The sequence below is a fragment of the Vanellus vanellus genome, assembly GCF_965231255.1.
Source record: "Vanellus vanellus genome assembly, chromosome: 3".
Taxonomy (NCBI): domain Eukaryota; kingdom Metazoa; phylum Chordata; class Aves; order Charadriiformes; family Charadriidae; genus Vanellus; species Vanellus vanellus.
In genome coordinates, this window is record NC_138907.1 from 125,743,757 (window position 1) to 125,763,636 (window position 19,880).

General features: G+C 56.0%; 2 protein-coding genes across 2 annotated transcripts; one reads left to right on the plus strand and one right to left on the minus strand.

Moving 5' to 3' along the window:
- Positions 1–8,887: 8,887 nt before the first annotated feature.
- On the minus strand, positions 8,888–14,595 carry XKR5 (XK related 5; the record flags this gene model as incomplete). The annotated part of the gene is made up of 7 exons (XM_082481051.1): positions 8,888–9,983; positions 10,717–10,828; positions 11,431–11,600; positions 11,727–11,936; positions 13,471–13,652; positions 13,765–13,948; positions 14,538–14,595. 7 exons carry the CDS (start codon positions 14,593–14,595, stop codon positions 8,896–8,898), a joined length of 2,004 nt encoding a protein of 667 aa, XP_082337177.1. The 3' UTR covers positions 8,888–8,895.
- Positions 14,596–18,438: 3,843 nt separating this feature from the next.
- DEFB1 (defensin beta 1) lies at positions 18,439–18,999 on the plus strand (the record flags this gene model as incomplete). The annotated part of the gene is made up of 2 exons (XM_082481584.1): positions 18,439–18,511; positions 18,875–18,999. 2 exons carry the CDS (start codon positions 18,439–18,441, stop codon positions 18,997–18,999), a joined length of 198 nt encoding a protein of 65 aa, XP_082337710.1.
- Positions 19,000–19,880: the final 881 nt, after the last annotated feature.

Sequence of the window (19,880 nt, forward strand, 5' to 3'; positions counted from 1 at the left end):
CCCGCCGCCCCACGCGCGGGCCTGCCCCTCCGCCGGCCGGGAGTACGGAGCGGGGGAGGCACCCACCGGCCTCGGCACCCGCCTCCCCGCCCGCCCGGACGCGGCTGCGCCCGCCCGCGGTGCGCGGCTCCGGCAACCCGCCGGGCGTCTGCGCCCCACCTAGCGTGCACATCTGGGGGCTGGCCGGTGGCTTCAGCCCTTCCCCGGGCACATCTGGACACCCACCCGCCTCTGCGCCCCACCTACCGGGCACATCTGGATGCCCGCCCATGTCTGCACCCACCTACCATGCATGTCTGGACACCCACCCGCCTCTGCGCCCACCTACCGGGCACATCTGGATGCCCACCCATGTCTGCACCCACCTACCATGCATGTCTGGACACCCACCCGCCTCTGCGCCCACCTACCGGGCACATCTGGATGCCCGCCCATGTCTGCACCCACCTACCATGCATGTCTGGACACCCACCTGCCTCTGCGCCCACTTACCATGCACATCCAGACACCCACCCACACCTGTGCCCGCCTACTGTGCACATCTGGGTACCCACACACATCTGCACCCACCTACCGTGCACCTCTGGATGCCCACCTACATCCGTGCCCACCTACTGTGCATGTCTGGACTCCCACCCACACCTGTGTCCACCTACCGTGTATGTCTGGATACCCATCCACATCTGCATCCACCTACCATTCACATCTGGACACCCACTCACATCTGCACCCACCTACTGTGCACATTTGGACACCCACCCACACCTGTGCCCACCTCTCCACGCCATGACCTCACTCATTGCCTGTCCATGGCCCAGCACCCACTTCCCCATGCCGACCCTGATACCCACCCCCCAGCTCCCTTCCTCCTCCCCTGAGCCCACACCCCCAGCACTGAACTCCAAATCTCCCTCCTCATTAACCAGGGAGAGGCCAGAGGCGTGGGGCACCCTCCCCTCCCCATCCCATCCCATCCAATCCCGCCCCGTCCCATCCTGTCCTGTTCTGTCCTATCCCATCCCATCCCATCCCATCCCATCCCATCCCATCCCATCCCATCCCATCCCATCCCGTCCCATCCTGTCCTGTTCTGTCCTATCCCATCCCATCCCATCCCATGCCAACCCACCCCACTGCATCCCATCCCATCCCATCCCATCCCATCCCATCCCGTCTCATCCCGTCCCATCCCATGCCAACCCACCCCACTGCATCCCATCCCATCCCATCCCATCCCATCCCATCCCATCCCATCCCATGCCATGCCATCCCATCCCATCCCATCCCATGCCATCTCGTCCCATCCCATCCCGTCCCATCCCATTCCATCCCATCCCACCCCATCCCCTCCCTCCCCATCCCATCCCGTCCCATCTCATCCCATCCCTTCCCATCCCATTCTGTCCCATCTCATCCCATCCTGTCCTATCCCAAACCCCATCCCAGCTGGGGCTGGGGAGGAGCAGCCACCAGATGCTTCCCAACATGGACGGAGAGACGATTCGGCTGAGTCTCTGGGGCAGAGCAGTGGCACTTTCACTGTCATTTATTGAAGGGAGTCCCTAAAAAAGCCCCCCGAATCTCCCCAGGGAGCCTGAAGGACATTAAGGGGAGTGGGCTTTGGTGGCTTTGCTTGGAAAAAGCGAGGCACAAACAGCGCTTTTATTTTAAACACATCCCTTTGAACAAAACGAGCCCTGGATCCTTCAGCTCCCGGGATCTGGCCGGGCTCTTCCAGCATCCCTGGATCCTCATGGGTCCCTCGCGGCGGCGCATCCCGTCCCGTGGCCGTCGAGGAAGAGCGTTGGAAGGAACGGAGCTGTCTCAAACCCGGCATCGAGAGCACAAAGCATTTTCCTCCAGCCAAATCCGGCGCAGGAAGCACAGTCCCTGGGTTCTCGTTAAGTCGGCGCTCGTATTAGGCAAGTCCTGATTAGCCGTGTTTACCCTCTGCAACGCCTCTCCCCCCCCTCCTCCCCCCCCCCCCCGCGTTAATGTTCAGCCTCAGAGCGATGGGCACAGAGGTGCCGCCTGGGCCGAGCCATTTACAGCAACGGCACCAAAAAGGGATTTGAGACTCACCAAAACTGTTTAATTAGGGGAAAAAAAAAAAGTTTCAACTTGGGAAAACCAAGCAAACAACAATCACAACCACCCCAGGGCAAATACTTCCAATTTTCTGTGATGTCCAAGTATTGGCTTTCAATATTTTTTGGAAGCGAAAAGATGTTTTCCCGGGTAAATCTTCCCTGGGTTAGCTCACCACCTTGGAGGCGGAGGGAACGTTTTTCACCGTGCGACGGGTAAAACCCACCCCGAAACGGGGCACCCGCGGGCGGCGCTCGGAACTGGGGTGGAAAAATGGTGGCTGCTGGAAGGCGAGATCCCAGGACGGGGCCGCTGCCAACCCTCCTGCCCTGCCGGTACCTTTCCAACCCACCTTCTTTGATTTGAAAGAGGGACGAGAGTGACCCATTGAAAACAACAAGGCAAGGGGTATGGTGCCAGCCGTGTCCCCAAGCCGAGGTCCTCACCCGGGTATTGTTTCAGGAGGGACGGAGCCTCCGTTCCTGCCTGTTGGCTCCATTTATCAGATCAGCGGTGAGCGGGACAGCCCGTTCTTGGGAGGCCATGGGTCACTCCCCGCATTGTCAAAATTCCCTGTCGGTTCCTGCTCTCCGCTCCCTTTGCCGCCCTTTCGCAGCACATGAGGTCTCTCATCGGCGGCCCTCCCCTCTCCTGGGCTGGGACGTGATCTTCTGCCTCTCTAAAGAGCTGGAAAGGGTTTCCTTAAAAAATAAAACAAAACAAATAAAAAAGCCCCATAGAAGGCAAATGAGCAGAAATCATAGAATCATCAAATGGTTTAGGTTGGAAGGGACCTTGAAGATCATTGAGTTCCAATCCCCCTGCCCTGGGCAGGGACACGTCCAACCAGCCCAGGTTGCTCTAAGCCCTGTCCAACCTGGCCTTGAACACCTCCAGGGATGGGGCAGCCACAGCTTCTCTGGGCAACCTGCGCCAGGGGCTCACCACCCTCAGAGTGAAAAATTTCTTCCTTATATCTCATCTAAATCTCCCCTGTTCCAGTTTGAAGCCATTCCCCCTCATCCTATCACTACATGCCCCAGTAAAAAGTCCTCCTCAGCTCTCCTGTAGGCCCTTTAGGTACTGGAAGGCCGCTATAAGGTCTCCCCGGAGCCTTCTTTTCTCCAGGCTGAACAACCCCAACTCTCTCAGCCTGTCCTCATAGCAGAGGTGCTCCAACCCTCGGATCATATTCGTGGCCCTCCTCTGGACCCTCTCCAACAGGCTCATGTCCTTCTTATGTTGGGAGCTTCAGAGCTGGATGCAGTACTCCAGGTGGGGTCTCACCAGAGTAGAGTAGAGGGTCAGAATCACCTCTCTATCCAACCTGGCCTTGAACACCTCCAGGGATGGGGCAGCCACAGCTTCTCGGGGCAACCTGCGCCAGGGGCTCACCACCCTCACAGTGAAAATTTTCTTCCTGATATCTATTCTAAATCTGCCCTCTTCCAGTTTAAAGCCATCCCCCCTTGTCCTATCACTACATGCCCTTGTAAAACTCCTTCCCCATCTCTCCTGTAGACCCCCTTTAGGTACTAGAAGGCCGCAATATGATCTCCCCGGAGCCTTCTCTTCTCCACTTCCATTCCAGTGTAGGCCAGAGCACAGGATCATCTGGCCAAATGTGGTGGGATGGAGACATCCCTCACTCCAGACCTTCTGCAGGTGGCTGAAGCGCGAATGTTGGTGATGAGCATCCCTCAAGGCCAGGCAGATCCTAAGGTGCAGCTCAGGATAATGTATCTGAAAAAAGCTTCAGGGGAAATACTGAAGAAGTAGCAGAGGGTCTGTTTGGGTGTCCTCAAGCGTTTGGGACATGGGGAGGAAACACCAGCTGGTTCCCCCGAGTGGTTGGTTTATTGCCCCTCTGCCACGCTTTTCCCCAGCTGCAATTTCTCATGCAGCTTCAAACCCAGGGTTTGAACTGGGCCCAGGGCGACGTTGCTCCACAGGGAGCAAGAGTCTGGACTTTGTGGGACCTCTGCTCCCCACGGGTAGATGTGAAGACAGACCTGAGTGGGAAGTGACCATGTCACCCACCCAGGCGCACGTGCTGTGCTCCATGGATACACCACCAAATATCAGGATGTGGCATCATGGTAGTGACAGCTGGAGCCGGTCCTACTAAACCAGCAGGTTCCCATGCCGCATCCAACACGGTCGGTGGCAGCTCCCCTTGCACACCTACCTTTGGACCTGAACTCACCGTGGGACATTTGCAGATGGATATCACCCTTCCTGACCCTCAATACCACCTTGGAGAGATCCTGGCAGGGGCTCCCAAACTTTACCCATATCCTGATACCTGGGGAGGTGGAAGGAGCCTTCTGCAGCTATGGCCACATTCCTCCAGGCACTGCGTCCACCACCTCCGGTATCCCAGAGCTCTCCATTTCGCTCCCTCTGGCTTCCAGCTGCGATGCCACAGCAGAATCGGTCCTGTGCATCCTCTCCTCCCGTAACTCAGGCGCTGGATGGGCACGCAGCCTCTGGGACAAGGCGTCAGCTTTTGTGGCCTTGAGCAGCATCTCCCTCTGGTGGCTGAGGAACAAGGAGCTACGGGGAGAAACACCTCCCCGGCACAAATTCTTCCGTCCTGCAGCGTTGAGGAAGAATCTGGATGTCCCAAGGCATTGGGGCATCTTGATCTCCCCCCCACCCCCCGGGGATGGGAAGGATGGGGAGGGGTATCTGGAGCTGTGATTTGCGGCTGGGCAGTCCTCCTCCTCCAAACAACACTTTAGACTTAACTAAATAGAAGTACTTTCTATAGGTGGAGACCTATAGTTCAGTGTGGGGACTGTACCCAGCATGCAGGACTTGGACTCCGGGTGTGACAGGGCTCTGACACCGGCTGCAGGTCTTTAAGGACAGATAATCCACGTTATTTCACCTCATTTTGCATTGCTCCCAAGGAGAAGGTGAGAAGGAGCACGGCAGGATCTCACCAGTGACCATCTCCCATCACGAGGGAGCAAAGCCACGGGGACACGACCCCCCCACCTACACCCCCACCCATACCCCAGCCATCATGCCCCCTGCGGTGCTGTCCCCAGAGTCCCCACTCTCTTGGCCACTCCTCGATCCACCTGGGATTTCCACAACCACCTCCTCCAGGGTGAGAGGGGTCAGCTCATGGTGCACCTCCAGGTCCTCTGTGCATCGTGGATGTGCTCTGAGAAATGGAAGTCCTCAGGCACTCCTGTCTCCTATCCCCAAAAGTATTTCTCTACTTTCTTAAAACTGTCTGTTTGGCCATATTTTCTTTTCTGACTGGTCCATGGGAGAGTTTCATGACAGCTGCTCAGTGCTGGCAGACCTTTACCATCTCCAGTTAGCCCGTGCCACGACAAAGCGGGTGTTGAGCTGTAGGATATAGCCCTCCCAACCATTTCATGACCCTTAACAATTTTTGCAGTCACAGCCAAAGCAGACCCATGGCTCTTCAAGACACAGTAACCTGGTAAGCTCAAGTTTAGTTGGTCTGCTGGTAACAGCAAGAATTCTGTATTTATGGGGTGAAAAACACTTAAATCACTCACAGGTGCAGCAAGGATGGTGTGAATCCTTCTGTGTCTCGAGGCCCTGGAGCTGGAGAGAAGAGCAAACCTTCAACGCATTTGCTTTTCCTGCCTGGTCTTTCCTTGTGGTAACCAGCACAAGTTTGAGGGTAGCCCATAATTTGGGTAGTCATCACTTGACCTCTTAAGGATTTGAATTTTGTAGTCGATGCAAACTATTACAGGACATGGGGTTGCAACCACAAGAAGTAGAGCCAAGGTCAAAACTGCTGCAGCTGGAAAGCGTCCAAGGAGAGATTCCCACCAAGCGCAATGCCACGCACTGTGATCCTTGGGTTGGTAGCTTGTTTTCCAAGCTGCCGGACTTCAGGTGTTAGGGCTGGATGCTCTTACTATCTGCAGCAAGTGCTCAAAATCTACCCCAAACTAGTCTTAATTTAGCATACAGTCTCAACAATTCTTGTCATGTTGGTGCTTCTTCTTCAGGTAACTAAAATCAGATCATAGAATGGTATAGGTTGGAAGGAACCTTAAAGATCATTTAGTTCCACCCCCTGCCATGGGTAGGGACACCTCCCACCAGACCAGGTTGCTCCAAGCCCCGTCCAACCTGGCCTTGAACACCTCCAGGGATGGGGCAGCCACAGCTTCTCGGGGCAACCTGTGCCAGGGGCTCACCACCCTCACAGTGAAAAATTTCTTCCTCATATCTCATCTAAATCTCCCCTCTTTTAGTTTGAAGCCATTACCCCTTGTCCTATCACTACATGCCCTTATGAAAAGTTGCTCTCCAGCTTTCTTGTAGGCCCCCTTCACATACTGGAAGGGGCTCTAAGGTCTTCCTGGAGCCTTCTCTTCTCCAGGCTGGACAACCCCAAATCTCTCAGCCTGTCCTCACAGCAGAGGTGCTCCAGCCCTCTGATCATCTTCGTGGCCTCCTCTGGACATGCTCCAACAGGTCCACGTCCTTCCCAGATCTCTTGGTCCAAGTTATATAGGACACAGCCCCTTTCATGGGACCCCTCCAACCTAAAGGGAAGGCTCTGGGTTAGGAAGGGAATGATCCCGCTCAGGGAGGGAAAGAACTTCTTTGTCCTAGACCCAGTTTGGTCCTGGTTTGGGGAATGGGGTGAGCAGGCACCATTGCCTGGTTCAGCATCACTCGCCCTTGTCAGGGGGTGGGGGACAGGGACAGCTGCCACCAGCCACCCCCCAGTGAACCTGGGTTCCCACCTTGTCAAGAGGTAAGAGACGACCAATCCTTCCTCCCAACAGCTGCTGCCTGGAAGAGAAATTTGGCCAGTAAAAGACTTTATCCCATCCCAAACATCTGCCAATATCCCAGCGTGCCATCCCAACTCCTCCTGAGCCCCTACTTGCCCGCAGCAACCAAACTCACCCAACCCACCACTACCTGCATGCCACATCAACGTGCCCGGGTCCTGCAGACTGAGGTGGCCCCAGCTAGAAACCTGCTAGTTGCAGACCCTTCTTCATCCTCCCACCGCATCCAGCTCTCCTGGGGCTGCGGGAACAAAGTGAGGAGAAGAGAAAGGAGGGGATGTGGAGTCTCATGCTAGAGAAAGAGGAATAACCCTTCTTAATTAAACAGACAGCTTGATTGGGGGTGGGCAGAACCGGAACGGGTAGAAAAATCTAAGAAAACAGAAAAATGGAGTTGAGAAGGAGAGGGGAAGAGGCAATGTCACATCCAGCCAGGAAGCAGCGCAGCGGTTCACTTGCAAAGCAGCAGGAGATCAAGGTCCAGCACCCCCTACGGCAAGGTCCAGAGGACCTCTCTCCATGCTGACGAGCAGCCCCAACACGAGACACAGACACAGCAGAGGTTTGTTTGTTAAAGCACCACCATATATTATCAAAGGTGGAAAAAACAAACTGGATAAAAGCATCCCGTAACGCCACGGCACCTCCGCTGCCTTCTGTGTGATGTACATAGCGAGGAGGGCTCTGGAAAAGCTGCTGCAATGGCTTCCTCCCCACGGAGCAGAGCCGCAGCATGGCGGTGCCGGGCTCCGAACGGAGACACGGAGCTTTCACCACGTCGGAAAGGGGCTTCACTTCCCAACCGGCACCAACCGGATTTTCAGTGCCCAGATCAGCTTGAGGAAACATCTGGCTGGGTTGATCCTGAGCAGTGACTGCTGCATGGAGGCTTTTTCTTCTTGATTCGTCACATGCCTGTCCTTCCTGCTGCCTGTCCTGCCCCGCGGCACCACCGGTGTCTTGCCCGCAGCCGGGCAACAGCTGGAGGACGCAGCCAGATGTGCACCAGCTGAGCTCGTTGGCGAATACCCAGCTGACCGGACCTCAATCAACATGTCAAGCCATGTCCTGGGGACAAACCCATGTCCGGCCAGCCCGGCTGGAAGCATTAGCTATTTCTGAGACCACGCTATTAAGGCTTTTAGTTCCCTGATAGAAATAAACCCCGCCTGCAATGGGGATTTTTGGGTGGTAGGAGTCTGTCGAGCTGAGGTTTGGCTGGAGGCTAAATTTAGGAGGCAGCATCCAGCCACATCTGGATTATCTCCAGCTGGGTGGAAGCAGGCAAGGAAAAGGCTGGAAAAGGCCACTTGAAGCAGGGCGGTGGGCAAGCAAGCGGGATGTGGCTTTTGTCTACAATTCAGGGTCCTGAGGTGGTGGTCTGCAGTATGAAGAAGGTCTGGGCTCCCATGGCCCCAGCAAATGGAGTCGGTAAAGCTCTGAAGATGAATCGGGTGGAGGAAAAATCAATCGAGCAAAGCTGAGCCTTACTTTAGGGCTTATTCTGCCCAGAAGGAAGGGCATCTGAGAGTTAAACTCATGATTTTTCTTGTTTAGGCACTTATTTGTCCTGAGAAGACTCCTGCTTTGGCCAGCATTGCAGCTCCTGGAGACAGCAGCCAGATCTCCATGCTGGGACAAGCCAGCAGCTTGTACAGGCACTTGTTAAAGGACACGCTTCAAGACATCGTCACACATATATCAAAGGCAGCATGCTCCAGCTGCCTAGCAGGACTGCTCCATAAATAAGTTTAACAAATACCTAAACCTGGACTTTTAAGGCTTTTTAAGACCTTTGCAGCTCTCCAAAACTGCACGTAGAAGATGCACTGGGAGGGAAGGTGATGTCCTAACAATGGAGGACCACATCTGCCCAGCAGCACGTTCACCATGGGGACAGTCCTCACGGCCAGTGTTAACACCCCACCACCTCCTGCCGTATCCCACCAATGAGGCTGTCACCCCAGTGCTGACCCAAAGTGATGGTGCGGTGATTTCAGGGTCACTCCAGCAACCCAGACAGGTCTGTCCCCTCTCCCAGCTCCCCCAGTCCCTGCTGTGGACATCTAGGGTCGGCCTTGGGGGTGGAGGTGAAGCATGGTGGCCTCAGCTTGCTGCTGACAGTCCCTTCTGTGCCACAAGGGTGGGTGTCCCGAGGGCGACGCCACCCCACGAGGGCACCCTCCAGTCCCACGGGCTCTGAGACCTCTTTGGGGGGATCCACCACCCCACAGCCGCTCGTGCTGCCAAGGGAAGAGCTGGTCTGCAGATGTTTGTGGGCACAAACGCCCAGGATTGGGCTGATGCTCACCATCCCACGGGATAAATCCCCTCCTCCTCCTCCTCCTTCCAGGCAGCCAGGGGGAGGTTGGACTTCGTTGTCCCTTCGCACCAGGGCCACGTGCATAACTGTGGCTGTCCCCACGTCGGGTGAGGTGATGCCTCCGGCGCTCGCGCTGAAATATCTAGAGGAGCCCTCAGCTGGATCTGGGGAGAAGGTGCTGGGAAAGGATACTGCCGAGCGAAAACCAGGCTCCTGCCCCGCTCCATCCTCCCGTGCCGTTCTCGCAGCGTCGGCGCTGGTTTTGCTGCCTCCTCTGTTCCCCACCGCCTGCAATGTCTCATCACTCAGACCAGATCCAAGACCCCGAGGACCGATTTCCCTCATGGGGAAGGAAAGTCGTGCCCCAGGCTCGATGCCAGCGGGTTTCTCCATCACCCATCCTCCAGGGTAAACCTCTCCAAAGCCGCCGTCTCCAAAAGCCGCGTTGATTATGGACACATCTCCTGTCTTCAAGGCCAGCTTGACCAGCAGCCAGTGGTGATGGTTTCTCCAGTCGTCCTCCAAACACCCTCCAAATTGCAGGAGCGATGTGCTGTTCCTGGTTTTGGGATCTGCCGTGGTCTCTTCCCCTGCCAAGGACCTGCTGTGTCCCAAAAATCCCAAGCTCTGTCCTTCTTGGGAGCTGCCTCCAGCAACCTCGTCATCACCTGCAGGCGCAGAGCTGCAGGTTGTCTCCAGGAAGCCCTGCCAGATCTCTGTGGACTTGGGATGGAGCAGGCTGTAATAGACCGCCAGAGCTGCGACACCTGAAAAAAAGCAGAAAGGTGTCAAGGGACAAGTCCCAGCAGCGTTTGGGTGAGGTGCCACCTCCAAATCAACAGGCCCTCTGCAGAGATGCTGATGGACATCAGGTGGCCACGCAGCGTGTCTTTCAAGCATTTTTAGGGATGCAAAAACCCAACTCGAGCAGCTGTTGGGAAAGGGGAGTGCTGAGTGATCTCTGAAGACCGAATTTAATCCGGATGGATTTGCAGACCGACAGCCGCACAGCCAGACAGCCGCTAAGCGGCAGCAGACAGGGCGCGGGGCAGGGAGGAGATGTGTCACACAGGGATCCTTCCCATCTCGCGGCATCCTGGTCCTCTAGCCACTAAATGCAGCAGGATTTTAAGACACCTTCCTACTTCTATCCTAAACTCATTCGAGGGCAGAGGAATTGCTCCTTTTCCAGCCTAAATTTGCCCTTTCTCTAAGCCACCTGCATCCCAGGCTGCATCCCCAGCAGCGTGGCCAGCAGGGCGAGGGGGGGCTGTGCCCCTCTGCTGCGCTCTGCTCTGCTCTGGGGAGACCCCCCCGCAGTGCTGCCTCCAGCTCGGGGGCCTCAGCACAGGAGAGACATGGAGCTGGTGGAGCGGGGCCAGAGGAGGCCCCGGAGATGCTGTGAGGGCTGGAGCCCCTCTGCTGGGAGGACAGGCTGGGAGAGTTGGGGGGGTCAGCCTGGAAAAGAGAAGGCTCCACGGAGACCTTCCAGCAGCTTACCTATTACGGACCCTGACATGACGGCCCCGGTCAGGCACAGGCTGCTCCTCAGCTCTGCCTGCAGGAACCGGGTGGCCAGCAGCAGCAGGAGGGTGTTTTCCATCAGCATTATCTGCAGAGCAGAGGGAAGAGAGTTATCACTTTTACTCTTCCCAGAGAAGCTGTGGCTGCCCCACCCCTGGAGGTGTTCAAGGCCAGGTTGGACAGGGCTTGGAGCAACTTGGGCTGGGGGGAGGTGTCCCTGCCCAGGGCAGGGGGGAGTTGGAACTAGATGAGCTTTAAGGTCCCTTCCAACCCAAACCATTCCATGATTCTATGATTCTGATGGTTTTAGACGTGCTTCTGATGACAGAAAACACTCAGTTTCTAGATTTTGCTGAATTATTTTACGCTTAAGTGACCACTCAAAACATAAGGGTTGCTGAACTGAATTTTGTGTAAGGTCTCGACCTTTTCTTTTACCACGAAAAAATAACTCTGGCAGAGCAGCGCAGCCGCTCTGGTGCTATTGAGACGTTGTACGGTGGCTGCCAAGAAAACAAAGCCAGCGCAGAAGATGCATCCACCTTGGTGACCACGTGGCTTTGTCAGGACATGGGAAACGCTGGATTTTTATCAAGTGGCGACATGAGAAATGAGAAAGGACAGTCTGAAGCTCTTGATACTCCCCAGCAGCTGCACACATGTGGAATACTGAATATCCCGGGTACTTACGGCATAAAACACAGCCACCCTGTGCTTGGAGGGACCAGGACGGACGTTAATGTAGCAGAAGATGTACACGGCTCCCACCAGGCAATTGAACAGCCTCCAGCGGCAGGGCTGGGCCACGATGTCCGTCTGCTGGGCCACCAGCCAGAAGGCCATGAGCAGCCAGTGGACACCTGCGAGGAGAAGGGACCAAGAGGGCAAAGCTGTCGCTGGGGGAGGCTGCAAAGCGCTCCAGGACCGGGAGCATCCCTGCGGTTGACAGCAGGATGGGACACGGCCAAGGTGATGACGGGTCCTACCTGCCACAGCAAAAACCCAGAAGGAATACAGCCTGGCAAAGAGCACCAGGGCCAGGACCCTGGTCCCCAGCATCCCCGTCCTCCAGAGCAGCAGGCAGAGGACGGCCGCGGCCGGCGGGCAGAGGTGACCAGGTTTCAGCAGGCAGGTGAAGCGGCTGTAGGAGACCAAAGCCCAGGCGAGGGAGAGCAGGGACAGCCCAGCGCTGACACCTGCATGGGGACAGGGGCAGTCAGGCGCTCTGAAGGACGCCCGACTGCATTGTAGGACCGTACCTCAACGCTAAGGAGCTGCTGGTAGCACGGCACCCCGACACAAGCCAGGCACCCCGCTGTCCTGCCAAAGGGAGTATTTCAACCAATTCCTGCTGAATCTGCTCTCCTCCGCACGCTCGGCATCTTAAATCCTCTGACCGCTCTTCGCCACGGGCAGAAGTCTGCAGTGGCACGGCAGGTCCATGGCTGGTCACCGCCATTGGACCAGAGACTGACACTGATTTGAGCAGGACATTGCGCACGCCATGACACCACACACCCCAACATCTCCTTTTGCACACCTGAAAGTTCACCTTTTCTACAAAGCAGCCCCCAAACCATAAAAGCTCAGCATGGCACTGTGATTAGGGCTGGACCATCAATCAGAACATGTGTTGGGTTCAAACCCAGCCATGGCACTGTCTTGCCATGGAGGTCCCCTGTATGGGGGCCTGACTGTACCAGCCAGGAGAAGCCATGGATAGATAGCTCAGAGACTTCTACAGGTTCAGCCACAGCAGATCTTTAAGCCACATTTGTTCACACACATGAAGTTCAACAAGGCGAAGTGCAAGGTCCTGCATGTGGGTCGGGGCAACCCCAAGCACAGATCCAGGCTGGGCAAGGAACGGATGGAGAGCAGCCCTGAGGAGAAGGACCTGGGAGTGTTGGTGGATGAGAAGCTCAACATGAGCCGGCAACGTGTGCTGGCAGCCCAGCGAGCCCCCAGCACCCTGGGCTGCATCCCCAGCAGCGTGGCCAGCAGGGCCAGGGGGGGGTTGTGCCCCTCTGCTGCGCTCTGCTCTGCTCTGGGGAGACCCCCCTGTAGCGCTGCCTCCAGCTCGGGGGCCTCAGCACAGGAGAGACATGAAGCTGGTGGAGAGGGGCCAGAGGAGGCCCCAGAGATGCTGTGAGGGCTGGAGCCCCTCTGCTGGGAGGACAGGCTGGGAGAGTTGGGGTGGTCAGCCTGGAGAAGAGAAGGCTCCACGGAGACCTTCCAGCAGCTTTCCAGTATCAGAAGGGGGCCTACAGGAGAGCTGGGGAGGGACTCTTGATCAGGGAGGGGAGCCATAGGATGAGGGGTGATGGTTTTAAACTGGAAGAGGGGAGATTTAGATGAGATATTAGGAAGAAATTCTTTCCTGTGAGGGTGGTGAGCCCCTGGCGCAGGTTGCCCAGAGAAGCTGTGGCTGCCCCAACCCTGGAGATGTTCAAGGCCAGGTTGGACGGGGCTTGGAGCAACCTGGTCTGATGGGAGGTGTCCCTGCCCAGGGCAGGGGGGAGTTGGAACTATATGATCTTTAAGGTCCCTTCCAACCCAAACCATTCTGTGATTCTATGATTTGTCCCTGCTGCTTTGCATTGGGACCTCCCAGCCTCTTTGCAGATGCAGAGCCTGCCCAGCGCCCTGCCAGCTGGGCACGTGCGTCCCCCACCCAAATGCGTCACCCCTCTGCGACTCGCAGCATCCTCCTGGGAACTCCCTGCTCACCGGGGACGAAGCCCGCTGGCTCAACAGCCACGACGACGTAAGCCTGCAGCAGGAGGTGAGGCAGGGTCTGCAGCAGGGCTTCCAGGAGCCGCAGCACACACACGTCCCCGTGCTGCGCCAGCACCTCCCCAGCACGGGCACTGCCGCCTGTCTTTGCCGCCAACCGCAAAACATCCCAGTACCTGCAAGAGTCATCGTGATGGGATGCCCACCCTGGTTTTGGCGGGTTTGGGACTGCCAACTGGGTTGGGGGCGGGTGGGGTGGCTGGATGGACTACAGGGAGCATCTCTCACCGCTTCCAGAGGCCCAACTGCAGGAGATGGAGCACCAAGAGCCAGAAGCCGAGCGGGTGGCCGTCTGCCCTGAACCAGAGGATGCTGAGGAGCTGAGCTGCGTAGCCGGGTACCACGCAGGCAATGGTCAGCCCCAACCAGCCCAGTTGCCCACGGACCAGGTAGTGGATGATGGCGCAGAGCTCTGGAGAACGGCAGAGAGGCACCGCTGAGGGATGCCACAGCCACACACACCCCGCGACTGATGAGCGGTACCCACAAGCCACCCCAAATTCATCTCCCAGCCAATGAGGAAAGGGGGGGAGGAGGGGGTTGGGAAGTCCATGGCCCCCGTCTTATCTCTGGCTGCCGGCTTCCTGGTGGCTTGTCAGTGGTGGCACAGCCATCACCACCAAGGGGCCCGGCCCAGAGAAGGGCCCTCTGATAATGAGCGCTCATGCTCCAAATAAATAAATAAATAAATAAATAAATAAATAAATAAATTTTAAAAAATGCTCATTTTTTCAAATAATAATAATAAAAAAGTACTTAAATGGCTGGGATGTGCGTGGGTGCGGAAAGCCCGCATGACTCCATGAGTCCCCCGGGGTGGGGGGGGCAGAATCGCGCATCCTCCGCGGGGGCGCAGGGACGGCCACCACCCCCCCCCCCCCCCCAGCTTCAGAGGGGAGGTTACAGCTGCCCCAGCCCCGCCCCCCCCCCCCCCCCCCCACCTCCGCGGGTGCGCAGCCCCCACCCCACCACCCCACCGCGCATCCTGCGCGCTCACTCACTCGCTCCGCGCTCCGCCGCCAGCAGCGCCAGGCAGAGCCCCGGGAAGGCTCCGCGCATCTTGCGCGCCCCTTCCGCGCAGTGGCTGCGGAGCCGCGCAGGAGGAGGAGCAGGAGGAGGAGGAGAGAGAGGAGAAGGAGTGAGGAGGAGGGGGGATGAGGAAGAGGAGGAGGAGGAGGAGGGGGGATGAGGAAGAGGAGGAGGAGGAAGGGGGGGTGAGGAGGAGGAGGAGGAGGGAGGGGGAGGAGGAGGAGGAAGAGGAAGGAGAAGGAGGGGAGTGAGGAGGAGGGGGGTGAAGGGGGGGAGGGGGAGAAGGAAAAGGAGGAAGAGGAAGAGGAGGAAGAGGAGGAGGAAGAAGAAGAAGAAGAAGAAGAAGAAGAAGAAGAAGAAGAAGAAGAAGAAGAAGAAGAAGAAGAAGAAGACGACTCCGGGGCCGGTCCCTCCCCGCCCGCCCCCACCGGGCCCCTCCCCAAGTGCTCTTCCCCCTCACCCCCCCCCCCCCCGCCCGCGGCCGCCGCACTTCTCTCCCGCCGGGCTATGTTACGTCACGCCGCTTGCGTCACGCGGGGTCCTCAGCGTCTTGCGGCCACACTGGTGGCATCAGCCCGACAGCCCTGGGGTCCCAGTGTCCCCCAGGTTGTTGCCGGCTTGCACAGGTCCATCCTGATGGTCCCCAGGTTCTCCTGCACCTACACAAGCCCATCCTGATGGACCTCAGGTTCTCCTGTGCTTGCACAGGTCCATCCTGATGGTCCCCAGGTTCTCCTGCGCTTGCACAAGCCCATCCTGATGACCCCCAGGTTGTTGTGCAACCTGCACAAGCCCGTCCCGATGTCCCCGTGAGCGATGCCCAAGCGGTGTCCATCCATTGCTGGGATGAGCACTAGGTGGCAGCCGGGACATGATGTGCAAGGAGCCATAAATTCGGTTGTTTCCCGCCCCCCACCACCCCAACCCAAGAAATGAAACCTTTGTGAAATGTAATTCCAAACGTTATGGTCGCAGTTGCCCTTGTGAGTGCAGAGACGTGTCCTATCTCCTTTTTCCCCCCAATCTCCAGCCCTGCAGAATCCATCCCCAGAGGAGCAAATGCTTTTTAGAAAATAAAACCTCAGCAAGTCGCTACAGGAAAGACCATGAAGGGGTTTTTAATTAGGTCTAAATATCATCTCGGGCTTTGTCGCTGCTTTTCCAAAGCCACACAGGAAGCTCCCAAAGCTTTGTACGTCGGGATGTGCGCGTGTTTGGGGGCTGTCACGCATTTGCTGTTGCTTTTTGAAATTTTAGCGGTTTCTTTGCAAGCTTGGGAACACAGCCTGGACTCTGCTGCTTACTCACCCATTCGGTGGGGACTTTTTGAAATGGGAAGGCTCAGTTTCCAGCGCCCTCTGTAGGTCCCCGGTCCCTGACACGCTCTATAATGCCCTTCTTCAATTTTTGTATGTAAGTGATGAACTAAATCATCAAATCACAGAATCATAGAATGGTTTAGGTTGGAAGGGACCTTAAAGATCATCTAGTTCCAATCCCCCTGCCCTGGGCAGGGACACCTCCCACCAGACCAGGTTGCTCCAAGCCCCGTCCAACCTGGCCTTGAACACCTCCAGGGATGGGGCAGCCACAGCTTCTCTGGGCAACCTGCGCCAGGGGCTCACCACCCTTAAAGTGAAAAATTTCTTCCTAATATCTCATCTAAATCTCCCCTCTTCCAGTTTAAAGCCATTCCCCCTCATCCTATCACTACATATCCCATTTGTGCTCAGGGCTGTGGACGTGCTGCTGGCTGGGAAGCCAAACTGCTCAGAGATGTCATTGCCTGATTGTCCCTCCTTGAGGCAGCATCACCAGGGGCTCTGCTTTGTCTCCAGCACTAGCTTTGACCGAACGCGTGAGAACTTTGCAACTTCAGCTCCAGTGTTTGGATTTGGAGGCCAGTGGGTTAAAGAAGTCAGGGGTGGAAGGGAGAGACTACTGTTCCTCTTGTCCCACTGCCATGTCCCTATTCAGCAAAGTGTTTCATTAACTAACAATGTTAATTCGGCGTGCCTGGCTCCAGCGAAGCATGGTAATAAAGTTAGGGGTGTAAATAGGGCTCCGGAGCCAAGTGAAGCTCAGCCCTGGCTGTCTCCAAGCCTTGTCCTCCACAGCTGATACTGCAACAAATACCACGGCTGCCAAATGGCCCGTTCCTAGAAACCCCAACTTTTTGCACGCAAAGCACAATGAAGCCTCTAATGGGCTCCAAAGCCTCTTCCAAAGCTGAGGGCGGACTGTCGAAGAACCGTCTTCGCTGGCAACTCCAGCAGCGAGGTCGTTGCAAGGGTTCGAGGTGCCTCGACAGCCTTTTCTCCGTCTCAAAGTGACTGATGACAAAATCGGTCCCTCCTCCTGCCCAAAGGCTTCGTGCCAAGCCAGGAATAAATTCCCATGCCACACGAGATGTGCCATTACCACCCCGAAACAATGCCAAGCAGGGAAGGAGAAAGCCAGAAAGCCTTCCAGAAGATATTCCCAGGGCGAGCCACTCCCCCCCCCCCCCCGCCGCCCCAGTTTCACTGCCAGCTCCCAGTTGCTCTGGCTGCCATCCAGCCACCGGTTTGGCTGTGCTTTTCTCGGCTGGGTTTCAGCGCCCAGGAGCCTCTCTTGCTTAAAAAAAAAAAAACAAAAACAAACCCTTCAGGTCTCCAACGAAGCTACAACCAGAGGATGGGGAAGTCACCTCTCCATATTGCATTTAGCCAGCTTAGCAGATAAAGGTCCTCCAGCTCCACCACACCAAGCTGTTTCTCTGAGCTTCAAGTGATTTTTGGGGGACTCTCTGCTGCGTCTTCTCGTATTTTAACCCCCCCTTGAAGCAGGAGCATGAGAAGTTGCAGAGACTTGTTCGCTGTGCTGCTGGAGCTGCACACAGAGAGGTATAACAACATCTTGGTGGGGGTCATTCTGGATTCATAGAATTACAGCATCGTAGAATTGCTGAGGTTGGAAGGGACCTTCAAGGTCATCAAGTCCAACCATTAACCTACCCTGACAAAAACCGCTTCTAAACCATGTCCCCAGGTACCACATCTGCCCTTTTTTTAAACACCTCCAGGGATGGCGAATCCACCCCCTCCCTGGGCAGCCTATTCCAATGGTTAATAACCCTTTCAGTGAAAAAGTGTTTCCTAATATCCAATCTAAACCTCCCCTGGCATAACTTGAACCCATTTCCTCTCATCCTATCACTTGTCACCAGGGAGAAGAGGTCAGCCCCCACCTCTCTACACCCTCCTTTCAGGTACTTGTAGAGGGTGATAAGGTCTCCCCTCAGCCTCCTCTTCTCCAGGCTGAACACCCCCAGTTCCCTCAGTCATTCCTCGTCAGACATGCGCTCCAGTCCCCTCACCATCTCCGTTGCCCTTCTCTGGACACACTCCAAAACCAGTTAGACACGCTCCAACATTCAGTCTCTATGTGGCTTTGGGAAATCTCTTTTTTGGGATTAAAATATTCCTTTCTGTGCAGAATCTGGATTTCTGGAGGCAAAGATGCATCGTATTGAGATTTGAGTGAGCAAATACCTTGAGGTGAAGTGGGCCCTGTGCTCACAGTCATTGCTGAAACATCTGTCTGTCTGGGCTGCTCCTGGAGGAGCTGGTGCTTTGGATAAGGACACGGGAGCCAGCAGGTGCTGGTGTTAAGAGGATAATTCCTCTCTGGGCGGGGACATGCAGTGGTATCTACCCACAGAAGAGTTTGTAATTAGAGGTTGCAATGTGCGTCCTTTAAATGTATTATTTGGGTCCAAATAGGATTGCTAAATCCCTGCAGATTGCATTCATCAAAGCCTTATAAATACAGGTTAGTTCCTTCTTCTCGCAGTGCCTCTTGGTCTCCGCAGCTTTGTGGTGGTGCTCCACAATGTCAACAAAAGCCATGAAGATACTTTTCCTGCTTCTTCTTCTTCTCCCCGTGGTGGCCCAGGCTGCTGCAGGTAAGTGTAGATACAACCAAGGGGCATTTTGGGGTTTGGGAAACGGGGAGCGATTCTGTAAATGAGGAATGAACTTGTGATACGCGTGGAGCTGATGTGGTGGTATGGGGCATTGAACCCTCCCGCCTAGCACTGGAAAAACTCCAGTTAGCCATTCCAGTGCTAAGGGGAGAGAGCGGCACCATTTGCCGAACGCACGAGTGCTTTCGGACATCGCTGCAAAACTCAACAGCAGGTTGACCATCTCCCCGAGATGCCACCTCTGCTGTCGACAGATCGAGATGTTGTGAACGTGGGGACAGCCTTTCTTCACGTGTGCAAACCCAAAGAAAAATGCTTACCGGCTCTTTTTCTCAATTCCAGTTTCAGACACTGTGACTTGTCGGAAGACCAAGGGCGAGTGTTCATTCCTGCTGTGTCCCTTGTTTAAGAGAGCCACCGGTACCTGCTACAATGGACTGGCAAAGTGTTGCAGGCCCTTATGGTGACCCTACGTGGTCCGTGCAGGGGCTGGTAGCGTCGGGAGCATCGTTAGCAGTGGCAGCAGTAGCGTGGTATTGTCCTTCTTTACATGAGTATGTGTTGGGTTTGGTGATGTCTTTCCTCAGAGCTGGTGGAAGTTAATTTTGCACGTGGTCATGTGTTTTCTCTTCACCCATGTATCCACACCTGGGAAATCACGCTGTGGCACCTCCTCTTCCATTGGATCCTGTCCCTCCTCTGCCACTGAGGCAGAGTTGAACGGGTAGCCTGAAACTGGGCAGCTCCTCTCCTGTCCCTGCCACTGGTGGTTTGTGGTGGGAATCAGGCAGATTTCCTCCTTGTGGTGGGGGAGAGTGTGGTGTGTCCCATGTGATGCTGAGATACCACAGCAGACCCCACCCATCCCATATGCTCTCCTGTGTTAGTAACCCATGGAGCCCTGATGGCCTCAGTTGCCACCCTGGTGTCCCAAGGGGAGACAACAAGGCTGATTTCCAACCACCAAAGAAGTTTAGCGGGAAGGGGCTCCCTGTTATGGCCCTGCTGCTTCACCTTGGTCTAGCCCATGGAGAGGTGAGGTGTGGAGAGCTGGTGCTGACCCTTGCAGCCCCCTGGGACCTTCCTCCAGCTCTGCTCTTGGACTTCTGCATTGCCCTTTCCACCCACCACAGGCCAAAGGGATGTGGGGCAGGGACACCACTGCTTGCTCCCCTCACCTTCTCTTTGCCTGTGATTTGTCTCTCTGCCTTCACCCTCACCAGCTAGGTCCTGCATGGTGAGGTCCCAGCTCCTCTGGCCAGACCTTCTGCCTCCCCTGGGGCACTGTGTTGCTCCTGCCAATGTAATATTTGGAAGTATCTTGGCTAATGTCTGTTAACTTGCCCAC